Source organism: Sciurus vulgaris (genome assembly GCF_902686455.1).
Source record: "Sciurus vulgaris genome assembly, chromosome: 1".
NCBI lineage: Eukaryota > Metazoa > Chordata > Mammalia > Rodentia > Sciuridae > Sciurus > Sciurus vulgaris.
Window position 1 is genome coordinate 109,097,516 of NC_136461.1, and position 17,158 is coordinate 109,114,673.

At 38.4% G+C, this 17,158-nt stretch overlaps 1 protein-coding gene and 1 pseudogene across 2 annotated transcripts in view; one reads left to right on the forward strand and one right to left on the reverse strand.

Annotated features, from left to right (window-relative positions):
- The window catches only part of NOTCH2 (notch receptor 2), a 157,803-nt gene that overhangs the window by 122,902 nt on the left and 17,743 nt on the right, over window positions 1–17,158 (forward strand). The window contains exons 18-22 of the mRNA XM_079140190.1: window positions 994–1,222; window positions 1,982–2,183; window positions 6,925–7,078; window positions 7,427–7,611; window positions 8,384–8,516. Coding sequence (XP_078996316.1) covers window positions 994–1,222; window positions 1,982–2,183; window positions 6,925–7,078; window positions 7,427–7,611; window positions 8,384–8,516 — 903 coding nt within the window. The remainder of the gene's footprint in view (window positions 1–993; window positions 1,223–1,981; window positions 2,184–6,924; window positions 7,079–7,426; window positions 7,612–8,383; window positions 8,517–17,158) is intronic.
- Window positions 5,014–6,913, reverse strand: LOC306661417 (stomatin-like protein 2, mitochondrial; annotated as a pseudogene). Its single transcript has one exon. The product of its transcript is annotated as a stomatin-like protein 2, mitochondrial (transcript).

The following is a 17,158-nucleotide window of genomic DNA, read 5'->3' on the forward strand; positions in this document are numbered from 1 at the left end:
CTAGGGAGAAAAGTAATGCAGGAGGCATCAAAATACCTGACCTTGAATTCTACTGCAGAACTGTAGTAACAAAAATGGCATGGTATTGGTACAAAAATAGACTTGAAGACCAGTGGAACAGAATAGAAGAAACAGACCCACAAAAATACAGTTATCTCATACTAGACAAATGTATCATAACATACATTGGAGAAAAATAGCCTCTTCAACAAATGGTGCTGGGAAAACTAGAAATCCATATGTAATAATTGAAATTGAACCCCTATCTCTCAGTCTGCACAAAACTCAACTCAAAATGGATCAAGAACTAAGGAATTAGATCAGAGACCCTGCATCTATTAGAAGAGAAAGTAGGCCCAACTCTCCATCATGTCACTCAGGAATAGACTTGTTAATTAATTTCTGTGAGCATAAAGTATTCTAAGATCAAGCTATGTGATTTTTAAAATTTTTGTTATAAGTCTGTTTCCTAAGGCTACCTAAATCTAAAAACCATAATAAAAAGGAGACAAGTGAAGAAAGTGAGAGTACAGAGGAATGATTAATTTTTAAAATATTTCTGGAACAAAATGAATATATATATCCACATATGTATGGAGATTTTACATATAATTCTGTTTTTGCTCACCTATTCAGCCTCCACATACATCTTTTGAAAATATTAATTAATATTAATTATGAACTGTGTGTTGGATCATATATTTAGTGTGCCAGTGTATGAAAGACCAATGCAAGCTTTATGACTATACTAATATTACAAAATTATTAGGGGTGATATAGATATTTATCCCAGTTACCATAAAATTTTAAAATCTCAGGCAAATGTTACTGAATTCATTTTCATAAATGGGGGAATTGGCAAAATAGATATATAGAGGTCAAGGACAAAAGTCAGGATTGTGCTCCCCTTAGCACGAGGTCATTCACCTTCACCAGTTTTAAGGTGAACTTGGTGCTGCTGTTCTAAGCTCTGAATCTTTTGTAATGGCTTAGATCCTTGCCAGAATGGAGGTTCCTGTGTGGATGGAGTAAACACTTTCTCCTGTCTCTGCCTTCCTGGCTTTACTGGGGATAAGTGCCAGACAGACATGAATGAGTGTCTGAGTGAACCCTGTAAGAATGGAGGGACCTGCTCTGACTATGTCAACAGTTACACCTGCAAGTGCCAAGCAGGATTCGATGGAGTCCACTGTGAGAACAACATTGATGAATGCACTGAAAGGTGAGTAGCCATGCCATTGGGCATCAGCATCTTATGTGAAAAGGAAGGAAACAGAGGAACTTAGGAGTGCAGTGCTAGGATTGTCGGGCAGGGATGAGGCCTCCCCTTGGCTCCTATTCTAGTCATCTCTCATTGCCTATTCCCAGTTCCTGATTGAAGGTCAAAGGTGGAAAAACTTAGTGGAATAAATAGGCCAGCATTTATTTTTTACTTAGGGAATAGTAGGAACTATATAATTCTATTCTCTCTTTGTTCTCTTGTTCATTCCAGTTGCAGTTGATCTAAAAATTCCTATTCCTTGGTAGATTTGTTTCCACCATTTAAGGACTTTTTGGGAAGTTTGTCCCATTTATTTTTATTATATTATCAACGTGTTTATTCTGTTTCTCTTTTATAAGGAAGTCTAGACTGAAAAGCTGTGTATCTGGCATTGTTCATATAAAGTAAATTGATTTAGTGATAACAAACAATATGTGGAAATTCTCAGAATTACGCAAAACCTGGAAAACTTCACATTCTCCAGGAATCTAGAGTAAGCTCAACCTTTCCAATACTCCTAAGCCTTTGGCTATAGAAAAGAAGTTGGAACTCAGGGCTTCTGACACCCAAGCTAATTTGAAAGAAAGTAAAATTTACTGAATATAGGAGTTTGGGATGCTCAGGGTATCTGCCTCTTAGATTTTGTAACCTTGTTTTTAATAGTGGGTCGAAAGAAACAATACATAGCTGATATTGCTCCCCTCCCCATTTGCTCCTTAGCTCTTGCTTCAATGGTGGTACATGTGTTGATGGAATTAACTCCTTCTCCTGCTTGTGTCCTGTGGGCTTCACTGGTCCCTTCTGCCTCCACGAGATCAATGAATGCAATTCTCATCCATGTCTGAATGAGGGAACATGTGTCGATGGTCTGGGTACCTACCGCTGCACCTGCCCCTTGGGCTACACTGGGAAAAACTGTCAGGTAATTAACTTCCAGCCCACTCATTCAGTTCCCCCAGAGTAGCTGAGTATTACAGTTGTTCCTGTTCTAGGCAGAATAAGTTCCTCTTAAAAGAGGCAATCACAGCCCTCAGGGGTGTCCCTGAGATGAATTTGGTAGCATCTTATTAGTAGGTTCCATACTGGTGACATAGGCAACACGAAATGGATTAACAAAGATTGTCTAAAGAGACTGACCAAGAACTGCAGAAAAATACATGAGGGAAGCAGGCAAATAGATACATTTTACATTGGAAGCACAAGAGGGGAAAGAACATCAAAATACTGTTTTTAAAGGTCAGGTACAACATCTAAGAGTATAATAGCAATCATTATGTGTTGCAAGGTAAAAGTCATAAAACCAAACTACTTATGTGTCATTAAAATTCAGACATGCAGTTATACATTTTCATAGAATCTTAAGATGGGAAAAGTCCCCATAAGTGACTACGCTAAACTTTCAATTCATGGAAGAGAAACTGAGCCCCAAGACTCAATGTGTATCTTGTTCAAGGTATGTGCCAAATGGTACTATTTCATTTTATCCTACTTCACCGCTTTAGCAATCAAAGAACAACAGAACTCCAGAGAACTTAGGAATATATGGCAAAAAACATGTGACCTGACTCACAGGTGCATTTCAGTATGGCTTTGGTTATATCAGACATGCAAACAACTACCTCCATGTGTTTAGCAGTTCTCTGGACAGATCCAGAGAACATTCTTCAAGGGTCTCCTGCTCACTCTTATAGGGTGGATGCAAGTGCTGGAGGTCCATACCTCCACTGACCTTTGTTTCAGCTAATGTGAACGTGGCCTTCCTCTCTACCTCTTGTTTTTCATAAGCCTCATTTTCTTCCCTTCAAAATAAACTCTTTAGAAGATGGAAAGATCTCCTGTGTTCTTAAATTGGCAGAATCAATATTGTCAAAATGGCCATACTCTAACCAGAGCCATCAGACAGACAAAAGAAATTAAAGGGATACAAATAGGAAAAGAAGAACCCAAACTATCACTGTTTGCTGACAACATGATTCTATATTTAGAAGACACAAGAAATTCCACCAGAAAACTTCTAGAACTCATAAATGAATTCAGCAAAGTAGCAAGATATAAAATCAATACACATAAATCAAATGCATTTCTATACATAAGTGCTGAGTCCACTGCAAGAGAAATTAGGAAAACTACCCCAGTCACAATAGCCTCAGAAAAATAAAATACTTGAGAATCAATCTAGCAAAAGAGGTAAAAGACCTCTACATTGAAAACTACAGAACACTAAAGAAAGAAATTGAGGAAGACCTTAAAAGATGGAAAGATCTCCCATGCTCTTGGATAGGCAGAATTAATACAGGCCATATCACCAAAAGTGTTATACAGATTTAATGCAATTCCTATTAAAATCCAATGACATTCTTCACAGAACTAGAAAAAGCAATCATGAAATTCATTTGGAAAAATAAGAGACCTAGAATAGCCAAAGCAGTCCTTAGCAGAAAGAGTGAAGCAGGAGGTGGCATTACAATACCAGACCTTAAACTGTACTACCAAGCAAAAATAACAAAAACAGCATGGCATTGGCAACAAAACAGACATGTAGACCAATGGTACAGAACAGAAGACAAAGAGACAAACACACACACTAGACAAAGGCGACAAAAACATACACTGAGGAAAAGATAGCTTATTCAACAAATGGAGCATGCTGGGCAAATGAAATCCATATGTAACAAAACGAAATTAAACCTTTATCTCTCGCCCTGCACAAAAATCAACTCCAAGTGAATCAAAGACTTAGCCACTAGGACAGGTACCCCACGCCTAATAGAAGAAAAAGTAGGCCCAAATCTTCATCATGTCTGCTTAGGACCTGACTTCCTAAACAAGACTCCTGAAGCGAAAGAAGTAAAATCAAGAATCAAAAAATGGGATGGATTCAAACCAAAAAGCTCCTTCTCAGAAAAGGAAACAATCCATAACATGAGGACAGAGCCTACAGAAGGGGAGGAAATCTTTACCACATGCACCTCAGATAGAGAACTGATCTCCAGGATATATAAAGAACTCAAAAAACTTAACAACAAAAACACAAATAACCCAATCAATAAGAGGGCAGAGGAACTGAACGCACTTCACAAGAAGAAATTCAGTTGATCAACACACATGTGAAAAAATGTTCATCATCTCAGGCAGTTAGAGAAATGCAAATCAAAACTATTCTAAGATTTCAAGTCACTCCAGTCAGAATGGCAATTATCAAGAGTACAAGCAACAGTAAGTGTTGGCGTGGATGTGGGGAAAAAGGTTCACTCATACATTGCTGGTGGGACTGCAAATTGGTGCAACCACTCTGGAAAGCAGTATGGAGACTCCTCGGAAAACTTGGAATGGAACCACCATTTGACCCAGCTATCCCACTCCTTGGTTTATACCCAAAGGACTTAAAATCAGCATGCTACGGTGACGCAGCCACATCAACGTTTACAGCAGCTGATTGCACAATAGCTAAACTATGGAACCAACCTAGATGCCCTTCAACAGATGAATGGATAAAGAAAATGTGGTACCTATACTCAATGGAATGTTGCTCAGCCTTAAAGAAGAATGAAATTATGGCATTTGCAGGAAAATGGATGGAACTAGAAAATACCCATGCTAAGTGAAATAAACCAAACCCAAAAACCTGAAGGCCAAATGTTTTCTCTGATAATTGGATGCTGATCCATAATTGCAGGGTGTGGGGCGCGGGGGCATAGGGAAGAGTAGAGGAACTTTAGATTAGGCACAGGAGAGTGAGGGGAGGGGTGGAACGGTAGGAGTGGTAAGGTCGGTGAATGAGACGTACGTTATTACCCTCTATATATGTATGACTATACTACTGGTGTGACAGTATCCTGTACAGCCAGAGGAATGAGAAGTTGTTCTCTATATGTGTATAATGTGTCAAAATGTGTGCTATTATTATAACTAATTAGAACAAATAAAATTTTTTTAAAAATTTTAAAATAACTTCTTTGGAAGTTTTAGGCTTATTAATGGACTTTTTTTTTGGTGTACTACTAGTGAGATTATTACTTGATTAATAAGTTCAAATAAAAAAATAATACCAAAATCTTGGCAGTGAGGCTAGAGCCAGAATCTAATAGTGCCGCTTCTCTGTCCTCAGACTTCCCTGGCCTTTCTCAGTTCCACTACTCAGTTTGACTTGATCAGGTTCCTCATCAAGATTTGAATCCATGCCCTGGACATCTCTGCCATTCTTGGTAGAGACCAAATTCTGGGCGCTTGGCACTGAGTCTTTTGTAAGGACTCCATATACACCCATGTCCTGAGCCACCATACCGGTGACTGCCAGGATTGGAAGGCAACAGGATAGTTTGGAGTCCTTGGCCAGTCTGGAGAACACGCTGACATATTACTCAGCCACAGTCAGTGAAGCTGCTGCATCTCCATTGTGTTGTGTCAGAGCTGCAACCAGGATATGAATAACTTCAGCCTTAGCCTTGGCCTTGGCCAGAACTGCACAACCTTCTCCTGCTGCCTGATTTATTTGTTCAGCCTTTTCTGCTTCAGAGGCCAGGATCTGAGCCTGTTTCTTTCTCTCTGTCACATTGGTGACTGACCCTTCGGTTCCTTCAGACTGTAGAACTGGGGCCTGTTTCCACCACTCTGCCTCCACCCACATCTGCATGGACTCTTTCACCTGGGGTGGCACATGGATATCCTTGATCTCATAATGGAGGCAATGGATACTTCAGCAGTCAGCAGCCTGGTTGATGGCATCCACAATATTGGCACTTAGGGACTCCTGCTTCTGGAAGACTTTGTCCAGAGGAAGTTTGCCAGGCTCTGACCTCATGGTCATCTGAAGTAGCTTGGTGACAGCATATTCAGGATCCTCCACACCATAACTTGCCTTGTAAGGGTCTGTGATGTGTAGGTAAAGGACTCCATCAATTTTAAAAGTTACATCGTCAGCAGTCATAGCCGACTGGTAAGGCATGTTGATGACAATTTCCTTGAGACTGCACGTATCAGATCCGGTCTAATACAGGGATGAGGATGTTCAAGTCGGGCCCCAGGATCCAGTGGAATCTGCCCATTCACTCTACCACCCAGCACAAACAGTACGACGTGTTTCAGGCAATCCTGAGGAAGTGCAGCATGGAGGGTGGGCAGAAGCCTGCACAGAGCAGCTGCGGCAACCTCTGGAGCCAACTAGATGCGGAGCGAGAGGCCACTCGAGAAGCTCTTACCCAAGCCTTTCCTTTAGTAGTTCCACTCCCCCAGATCTGTTAATGGACTTCATGTCCTTTTACCCATTTTTTACTGCAGAAAGGGTTGGTCAGGATCCATGTGGGTTTTATATAGGATTAGTATAGGGAAGATGGACTTTTTGTACTCTCTTTTTAGCCCTACAGGGTGTCCATATGTGTAGACATAATCATGTCTAGAATATGGAGAATAACTTAACCTACTGGATTTCCTCAAATTCTTAAACTGCTGTGGAAATAACTTATTAAATAGCAGAGCTAAGAGAAAATAGACTATGTTAAAATTATGAGCTGCATCTGGAACACTTGATGTTTAGAGCTTGGGTGAGGGCTTTTTTTTTTTTTTTAAGTGTGCTTTCCTTTGATTTCTTGTAATACAATGTAATTTATTTCCTTCATTTTTGGTATTTGGATTTTGATATATATGCTCCCTTGTCTCTGCTTCAGACCTTGGTGAACCTCTGCAGTCATTCACCATGTAAAAACAAAGGTACTTGTGTTCAGGAAAAGGCAGAGTCTCGGTGCCTGTGCCCATCTGGGTGGACCGGTGCTTACTGTGATGTACCCAATGTCTCCTGTAAGTTGGCAGCTGCCCACAAAGGTGAGTTCTATCCCGGGGTGTCAAGGTCTTCACTGAAGTATTGCCTGACCAGTGGTATATTATTATTATTGTGGATTAAGAGGGAAAGGCAGATAATAGTGAATGGGCAAGGCTCTGGAGAAAGGATAGAGGAGTGGGGTTAGAGGTTTCAAAAAGAAATTCTAAGGCATATTCCCCTTTTAGGGCTTGTTTATTTTTTAGTGCAAATCTGGTGCTGAGAGTTGTGACGAAATAGATGAGAATAAGATTTGCTGGCCAGCCAACTTAGATTCACGTGTTCATGAGTCAGTCAGAACCATGTGTGTCTTGTGCTCTTCTGTAATGACTCTTCTTCCCCCGGTTTCCCAGCTGTGCCTGTTGAGCACTTGTGCCAGCACTCGGGTGTCTGTATTGACGCTGGCAACACGCATCACTGCCAGTGCCCACTGGGCTACACTGGGAGCTACTGTGAGAAGCAGCTTGATGAGTGTACATCCAATCCCTGCCAGCATGGTGCCACCTGCATTGATTTCCTTGGAGGATACAGATGTGAGGTGAGGATGAATGAGCACAGGTCAGAGTGCTCCCAGGAGGTGGTGTAGCTATTGTGCGTGCTAGTATGTCAACTCCAGCTTTAGGCCAGTAACCTTCCTTTCTGATCCCCCTCTGTCCAAGAGTTCATTTCTCTTCTCCTCTTACCCTTCATCCCTTTTGGATGGTCTCATCCCATAAGGGACTTTCCCTACATACAAACCTGTTGAACCGTTGCTCAAATAAAGCTGTCTTACAGTTATATCTTATTCCTTGACCAATCCTGAATTTCTTCCAGTCTCTACATCCACCACGGCCAGCCAGCCCCACCTCCTTCTGCCTCTACTCCTATCTCAGTCAGTTTCCCACATATACATGCACTTTTCTGATCCTGGAGTTTAATGCATGCCATGCCTTAACTACCACCCATACATGCTATTTGACAAGTCATAGGGTCCTTGTACATATGAAGGAATGCATGTTTTAAAAATGGGAAAACCTGTATATAGGAGGGAGAATAGGAATCATATTGAAAACAACCCTCAGGATATTCAATCCTTATCTTCCCTTTAAAGTGACCTGTTCAACTGGAAGAGGAATGGGTAAATGCCAGTAAGATGGAGTTTGATCCTCCACAGATGATGAGCAGAGAATGTGGGGATTCCAGAGAAACATATAAGAGCTGAGTGAGGATTGGGACAAGATCAGAGTAACATTCCAGATCTCACTTGCCTTCCTGGTCTATCTCCACTAGTGATCCAGTATTTCTCATCCTTCTTTGCTTCCTCCTGGCAGTGTGTTCCAGGATATCAGGGTGTCAACTGTGAGTATGAAGTGGATGAGTGCCAGAATCAGCCATGCCAGAATGGAGGTACCTGCATCGACCTTGTGAACCATTTCAAGTGCTCATGCCCACCAGGCACTCGGGGTATGAAATCAGCCTTACTTATCTTCCATCCTTGGCCTTCTCTTAAGTTACAAATCTATTCTTAGTGTTAACTAAAGAGAGTAGAACTAGCTCCACTACACGCATTTAGTTCTGCCTCCTACTGATTTCTCGCAAGCTCTGTTTTATAGTCTCAGTTTGGTCTGGTTGTTTCAAATCTTATTTTTCATAAAACCCAGAATGTAGAACTGATATAACATTGTAACAAAATTAGCTTGGTCAGCAAAATTCCTTGCTTCTTCAAGCAAAAGCAACTACTAAACCCTGGAGTAAATAATATATTTACCTGCTTTTATTTTTTAGCTAGCTAGTTTGGTTCTATAGGGTGAGGGAATGAACAAAATGAAAATATTTGCCTACTTTCATAATTCCAGGGGAGGAAGCTGATGGCCTAAGGCTGTGCCTGCGTAAATGCAGAGCCTGTGGGCATTGCCAACACCTCCAATTTCCGAGAAAGAGCTATAAGTATTGATTATTAGAAGAGATCAGGTATGATGGTGCCTGTTCTGAGTAACCTGTGGAAAAAATGTGAAAGGCCATTAACAATAATGGGAAATTTATTCTCTCCTGTGGAAGAGATTAGAAGTTCAGAGAAGTATTTATATTGTCTTTACATCTTTGTGTCAGTGAATTTTGATAATTTGGTATCCTAGAGATCAGCGTTTGGCTCAGATAAGACTGAAGAATACTCTACTGGTAGGGTAGTTATTGAGGAATGAGGTTAAAGGGGAAGAAAAAACTAAGGAGAAACAGCCTTTAAATATTTGAAAATTTGTCGTGTGAAAAGGAGAGTTGTTCTTTATTTCAGAAATCCATAATCCAAAGAAAAATATGTCAACTCCAATTTGTTATTAATTTATTGCTTTGAATTGTACTGGTTTAGGACAAGCTATAGCTGCAGTGGTAGCTTATTAAACCTCAAATCTAATAACTCGAGCTATTTTTTCCTGGTTATTCAAATAAATTCTGATAGGTGTTGTACTACCTTTTTCTGCCACCACATATTTTAGATATGTGGTTTAAAACATTTGACCCTCAAGGCTTCTACAAGGAAAGAAAGAGAGACAAACTTGACAGGTCATGCAGCAGCCTTCACTACCTTAGTCTAGAAGTGACACACATCACTCTTTCACAATGTATTGTCAAAAATTATTTAATAATCTCCACCTGTCTTCAATGGAGGCTGGGAAATCTGGGAGAATACGTGTTTATTCATTGAACTCTAACATCTCTACTATCCCAAGCTCTCTTTATTTATTGTCTAAGTCCATCATGGATCATATCACAAGGCAACAAAATTCGTATCTTTTCTAGACTTTTCATGGCTTAGAATAGTGATTTGCTATTGTTATTGACTTTCTTCTCCCTGCTCCATCCCACCACCGTGATATTCCATCCCACTGCTTTTTCACTTCCATGATTTTTAATGAGAAATTGGCTGTTATTAGTATTGAAGCTCCCTTTTATGGGGTATGTCTCCTCTCAATGTCTTCAAGCTTCTCTGTATCTTTTGGCAATCTAATTTCAATGGTGCTGGTGTGGATGTCTTAGAGTTTATCCTACTTAAATATTCATTGAATTATTATAACATGTTTGTGTGTTTAGATGTGTGGAACACTATTTATCCTGACTTAACTTATCTGGCCATTGGCAAATTTATCAGGAGATTTACATTTTGTTACATCATTGTGAGAATTACCACAATGCCTGTTTTCAATTGCTCTCCTCTGAATTTTGGATCCTGGCCTGGGCACACCTTCAGTTGTTCACTTTGAAAACTAACTATAACAGTTCTGCCCATCCCTGCTATTTTGCTTCAGGCCAAGGTTGCATTTATTCTCATTTGATAGATCTGTTCATTGCAGGTGGTTCCATTTTGATGGGAGACTGGGCATTTATGCTAATGTTGTCACAGTTGATAAATATCAAATATTTTGTGAGATTGAGAGCATATGCCAGTTTTGTTTTTATTTTCTTGTTTTTAACTTAATTTCTAAATAGGCGATGACATAAGATACACACATGGACATAGACAAAAATTCATATATGCACACATAGAAAAAGCATATAGTAAAAACACATCTTCCCATCCCTGTCCTTTTCCCTCCACACTAAGTTTTCCCTCTGTCACAAACAAGTAATCATTACTTTTAGTTTCTTATATGTCTCCTAGGGTTTTCTTTTTCCTTAAATATTCTTCAGAATTTTGTTATGGACATGGAAGTCAAATACAAAGAGATTTTTTACTGTGAAGATAGAATATTAGGCACATTTTTTTGTATCTGATTTTTAAACTTGGAAATATTTTCATATCAAAATAGAGAACTTCCTCAAACTTTTTTAATGCTGCAAAATTCCCTTTATGGGTATGCTATATTTTCCTTAACCAGTGCCCCAGTGATAGACAGTTGGATTATCCTGCATGCATATAACATTTTAGAAATAGAATTGCTGAACTGGATAATATGTGCATTTGTAATTTTAACTGATTTTGTTGAATGACAATGTATCAGCAAACCAGCTTCTTCTCAGTGTGATTGAACATATCCTCACTTGAGTCATTTAGTTTTCTTATTCTTGTAATATGTCTTTTCTTATCTGTTCTCCCTTTTCCCTTTATGCTATTGATCTTAATATTTTATAGAAATTAGTAATCTGTGATATAAAATGAAAATATTTTCTCATATTTGCTTTTTATCTTTTTATTTTCATTGTGGTAATTTTTTTCATGAAAACTTTTAATTTTTAGTCAGAATGAATTTCTGTATCTTTTTTATAGCATATGGATTTTGAGTCAATTTGCAATATCTTCCCCATTCTCCAGTTATAAAGGAATTATCATATTTCTTCTTAATACAACTGAAATACTGAAGCACTTTTACCTTATTACAGATGATTTGTCCTAATACAATTTATTGAATATTTGATCTTTTATTACTGATATGAGATGTCACTTTTATCAAATTCTAAATTCCCATGTGTGTTGGGTGGTTTTATGGACTTTGTTTTTGTTTTATTGTGCTGTTAACTCACAGTAACTTTGTTATAATTATTAAGGATACTCTCTGTGTTTTCCTTGTTATATTTTTCTATATAATTTTAAAATCAGTTTGTCTATTTTAAAAAATCTTTCTGCTAAATTGTTAGGGGGCACATAAATTTATGAGTTATTATAGAGAAACCATCTTTATAATGAAGCATCTTCTTACCCAAACCATAGGGCATCTTTCCATTTATTCAGGTCTCCTTTTGTCTCTCTCAGGACACTTTTAAAGTTGTTTTCATATAGGACAGCATATTCTTGTTAAGCTTATTCTTCATTTTTTTTTATCTTTTGCACTTCCTATTGAACATGGAACCTTATTTTGCATTTCATTCTTTTTCTTGCTTATACTAATGTATACTACAAACACAAGCAAGAGGAATATAGAACTCTTTTCTTTTGTAACTTCTGGAATTAACCACAATTCCTGAAGTAGTCATTGATTTTCTTTTGTTTCTAAAATATATTTGTAGGTATTCATACAAGATGACTCATTTACATCTACAGTACATTAAAGTTCTGTTTTAACTAGAATAACCTTTGAACCTCACCAGGATATTTCTCCTCTATTTTTTTAACAATAAGTATTAGTGTGTTTATAGAAAAATAATCAATTGTAAAACTTGAAAATATTTATCATTCAATTTGGCGACAGTTTTATCAATATCTTTACAAGGCTATGATCTATGTATTTACTAAATTATATTCTTTTAAACTAATTTTATATTTTAAATTAAAATTAATAAATGAATGAAAAATTATTGAGTCTTTTCCTGAGCTCCCTTCTTTGACTTTTAGATGGAACAAATGATAGTACCTACTTTATCAGGTTCTACTTCTTTGAATTCTGTGGGAGAAGCCCTACATATTCTTTCTTTTCTTCTTTAATTTTTTAAAAATTTGTTCTAATTGGTTATACTTGACAGTGGAACACATTTTGACATGTTGTACACAAATGGAGAACACCATCTCATTCCTCTGGCTTGTACATGGTGTTAAGTTACACCAGTTGTGTAATCATACATATGTAGAGGGTAATGATGTCTGTCTCATTCTGCAGTCCTTCCTACTCCCACTGTCCCATACCTCCCCTTACTCTCCTCTCTCCAATCTGAAGTTCCTCCATTCTTCCCTATCCCACCCCCCCCAATTATGGATCAGCATCCACTTATCAGAGAAAACATTTGGCCTTCGGGTTTTGGGGTTTGGCTTATTTCACTTAGCATGGGTATTTTCTAGTTCCATCCATTTTCCTGCAAATGCCATAATTTCATTCTTCTTTAAGGCTGAGCAACATTCCATTGAGTATAGGTACCACATTTTCTTTATCCATTCATCTGTTGAAGGGCATCTAGGTTGGTTCCATAGTTTAGCTATTGTGCAATCAGCTGCTGTAAACGTTGATGTGGCTGCGTCACCGTAGCATGCTGATTTTAAGTCCTTTGGGTATAAACCAAGGAGTGGGATAGCTGGGTCAAATGGTGGTTCCATTCCAAGTTTTCCGAGGAGTCTCCATACTGCTTTCCAGAGTGGTTGCACCAATTTGCAGTCCCACCAGCAATGTATGAGTGAACCTTTTTCCCCACATCCACGCCAACACTTACTGTTGCTTGTACTCTTGATAATTGCCATTCTGACTGGAGTGACTTGAAATCTTAGAATAGTTTTGATTTGCATTTCTCTAACTGCCTGAGATGATGAACATTTTTTCACATGTGTGTTGATCAACTGAATTTCTTCTTGTGAAGTGCGTTCAGTTCCTCTGCCCTCTTATTGATTGGGTTATTTGTGTTTTTGTTGTTAAGTTTTTTGAGTTCTTTATATATCCTGGAGATCAGTTCTCTATCTGAGGTGCATGTGGTAAAGATTTCCTCCCCTTCTGTAGGCTCTGTCCTCATGTTATGGATTGTTTCCTTTTCTGAGAAGGAGCTTTTTGGTTTGAATCCATCCCATTTTTTGATTCTTGATTTTACTTCTTTCGCTTCAGGAGTCTTGTTTAGGAAGTCAGGTCCTAAGCAGACATGATGAAGATTTGGGCCTACTTTTTCTTCTATTAGGCGTGGGGTACCTGTCCTAGTGGCTAAGTCTTTGATTCACTTGGAGTTGATTTTTGTGCAGGGCGAGAGATAAAGGTTTAATTTCGTTTTGTTACATATGGATTTCATTTGCCCAGCATGCTCCATTTGTTGAATAAGCTATCTTTTCCTCAGTGTATGTTTTTGTCGCCTTTGTCTAGTGTGTGTGTTTGTCTCTTTGTCTTCTGTTCTGTACCATTGGTCTACATGTCTGTTTTGTTGCCAATGCCATGCTGTTTTTGTTATTTTTGCTTGGTAGTACAGTTTAAGGTCTGGTATTGTAATGCCACCTCCTGCTTCACTCTTTCTGCTAAGGACTGCTTTGGCTATTCTAGGTCTCTTATTTTTCCAAATGAATTTCATGATTGCTTTTTCTAGTTCTGTGAAGAATGTCATTGGATTTTAATAGGAATTGCATTAAATCTGTATAACACTTTTGGTGATATGGCCTGTATTAATTCTGCCTATCCAAGAGCATGGGAGATCTTTCCATCTTTTAAGGTCTTCCTCAATTTCTTTCTTTAGTGTTCTGTAGTTTTCAATGTAGAGGTCTTTTACCTCTTTTGCTAGATTGATTCTCAAGTATTTTATTTTTCTGAGGCTATTGTGACTGGGGTAGTTTTCCTAATTTCTCTTGCAGTGGACTCAGCACTTATGTATAGAAATGCATTTGATTTATGTGTATTGATTTTATATCTTGCTACTTTGCTGAATTCATTTATGAGTTCTAGAAGTTTTCTGGTGGAATTTCTTGTGTCTTCTAAATATAGAATCATGTTGTCAGCAAACAGTGATAGTTTGGGTTCTTCTTTTCCTATTTGTATCCCTTTAATTTCTTTTGTCTGTCTGATGGCTCTGGCTAGAGTTTCAAGGACGAGGATAGTGTTGAATAGAAGTGGTGGAAGAGGGCATCCTTGTCTTTTTCCAGTTTTCATTTTTTCTCCATTTAGAATTATGTCAGTCTTGGGCTTAGCATAGCCTTAACAAAGATGAGGTATGTTCCTACTATCTCTAGTTTTTCTAGTGTTTCTAACAAGAAGAGGTGCTATATTTTGTCAAGTGCTTTTTCTGCATCTATTGAGAAGCTCATATAATTCTTTCAGTCTGTGATGTCTTTTTCTAGGATGTGAGTCTCCCAAAGACATATTGTTGGGTCTTTTTTTTTTTTTTTTTCCAATTTAACCTTCCAGTTTATGTCTTTTGATTGACGGTTTAGGCCATTAACATTCACAGTTATTATTGAGATATGATTTGTATTCCTGGTCATTTTGGTTTATTTTTGGTTTTCAACTTGACTTAGTTTCTCCTTTGATTGACCTTTCCTTTAGTGTAGTTCCTCCCTTTGCTGGTTTTCATTGTTTTTTGTTTTTTCATTTCCTCCTCATGGAATATTTTGCTGAGAATATTTTGTAGTTAGGCTTTCTAGTTTTGAATTCTTTTAACTTTAGTTTGTCATGGAAAGTGTTTATTTGATCTCCAAATCTGAAACTTAATTTTGCTGGATATAAAGTTCTCCTTTGGCATCAATTTTCTTTCAGAGCTTGATATATGTTACTCCAGGACCTTCTGGAATTGAGGGTCTGGATTGAGAAATCAGCTGAAATCCAAATTGTTTTCCCTCTACATGTAATTTGATTTTTTTCTCTTGAAGCCTTTAAAATTCTTTCGTTATTCTGTGTGTTAGTCATTCTCATTAAACTATGTCTTTGTGTGGGTCTGCTGTAATTTTGTACATTTGGGGTCCTATAAGCCTCTTATAAGTGATTTTCCATTTTGTTTCTTTAGATTGGGGAAAATTTCTGATATTATGTCATTGAAAAGATTTGTCCTTTGGTTTGTATCTCTACACCTTCGCCTATTTTGATAAATCTTAAATTTGGTCTTTTCATGTTATCCCATATTTCTTGGAAGTTCTGTTCATTGTTTCTTACCATCTTCTCTGGGTGGTCGACTTTACTTTCGAGAGTTTATATTTTGTCTTCATTTTCTGAGGTTCTGTCTTCTAAGTAGTCTAGTCTGTTGGTTATACTTTCCATTGAATTTTTAATTGCGTTTATTGTTTCCTTCATTTTGAGAATTTCTACTTGATTTCTTTTTATAATCTCAGCCTCTGTTTTGAAGTGATCTTTCACTTCCTGTATTTCTCTCCTTTATTTCAAAGATTAATCTATGTATTTTCTAAACTCCTGACATTTCTCCTACTGTGGTGTCTATGGATTCTGTTGTTGGAACATCTTGGTTTGTTTGTGGTACTTTGTTCCCTCGCTTTTTCATATTGTGTGTCTTCCTATCTAGCAGTATTGACCTGAGGCAGTACAGTTTCTATCTATCTAAGCTTGAAGGCTCTAGTACCTCACCTTTAAGGGAGAGGCCAATATTAACAGCACCCACTTCAAACAATATACAACCTTAAACCAAATAGCTCCTATTTAGGTGTCTACAGTTTTGTCACAGTAGACAGAAATGAATTGTTCAATTAGTGTCTACAATATAAACAGTAAGTTTGCTAAAAGGGTTTACCATTTCACATGATGGACAATGAGGGAACAGAAGTAGTATAAGATGTGATGTTTACAAAGGAGGAGGAGAGAAGATAGAGGTAAAAATTTATAGTAAGAGCAAGGGATGAATTAATAGAGATTGACAGTTAGTATGAGAGAAATGAGAAAGAGAATCCAAGGAGACAGATAGGCGAGATAAAAAGCACATACAGATATTTTTTAAAAAGTAAAAATATAAGAATACACAACAAAACTTTAATATACTATTCAGGCGTCCCATTCCTTAATAAGTTGTTGCATGAAAAATATTTGAATCCAAAGATGGTAGAGGTGTGAGAGAGGCGGAAAAGAAAAATCAATGGAAGATTGAATGATCGCTTCCTTTAGCTTTCAAAATTGTCTCAGCTTTCCTTCTTCCACTGATAGGTGGGGTTGTCTGAAGTTTGTTAGCTTCAGTCCAGTGGATGCCGGACTGGTTGGGTGGGTGAGCTTATAGCAAGATGCCTTCACACTGTCATCTAGTCTCCCCCATTGTAGCTGGCCCCTTTCAGATGGAGAGGGCCCAGTTTTCTCCAGTTTCTTCAAACTGTGCTCCCTCCTGGGAACTTCCCCTAGTCTCTGGCTTTCCACAGGCTTGCCAGACCCAGACTGGCCCACATAAACCCAGCTACAATCTGACAGACCTGGGCTTCAGCTTCCCCAGGCTCTGCCTTGCCGCAGTCCCAAGATCTCAGTACCCTTTCAACTTGCAGAGTAAGCACCAGGGATGCGCTCACACAGAAGAGTGACCCTGCAAAGAGGCAGCTATATGGCGGCCACTAGCACACCCAGCAGAAGGACCTCAGGTACACCTAGACCTGCAGGTAGCCCAATATATCTCCAGGCCCTGGCCTTAGTCCTCAGACCAAGGTGGCTGTGCCCCAAGATGTCAGCAGCAGTGGCAAACCTGCAGCCCTGGCTGATGTCCCAAGATGGCAGCAGCCATGTGTAACCAAACCTGCAGGT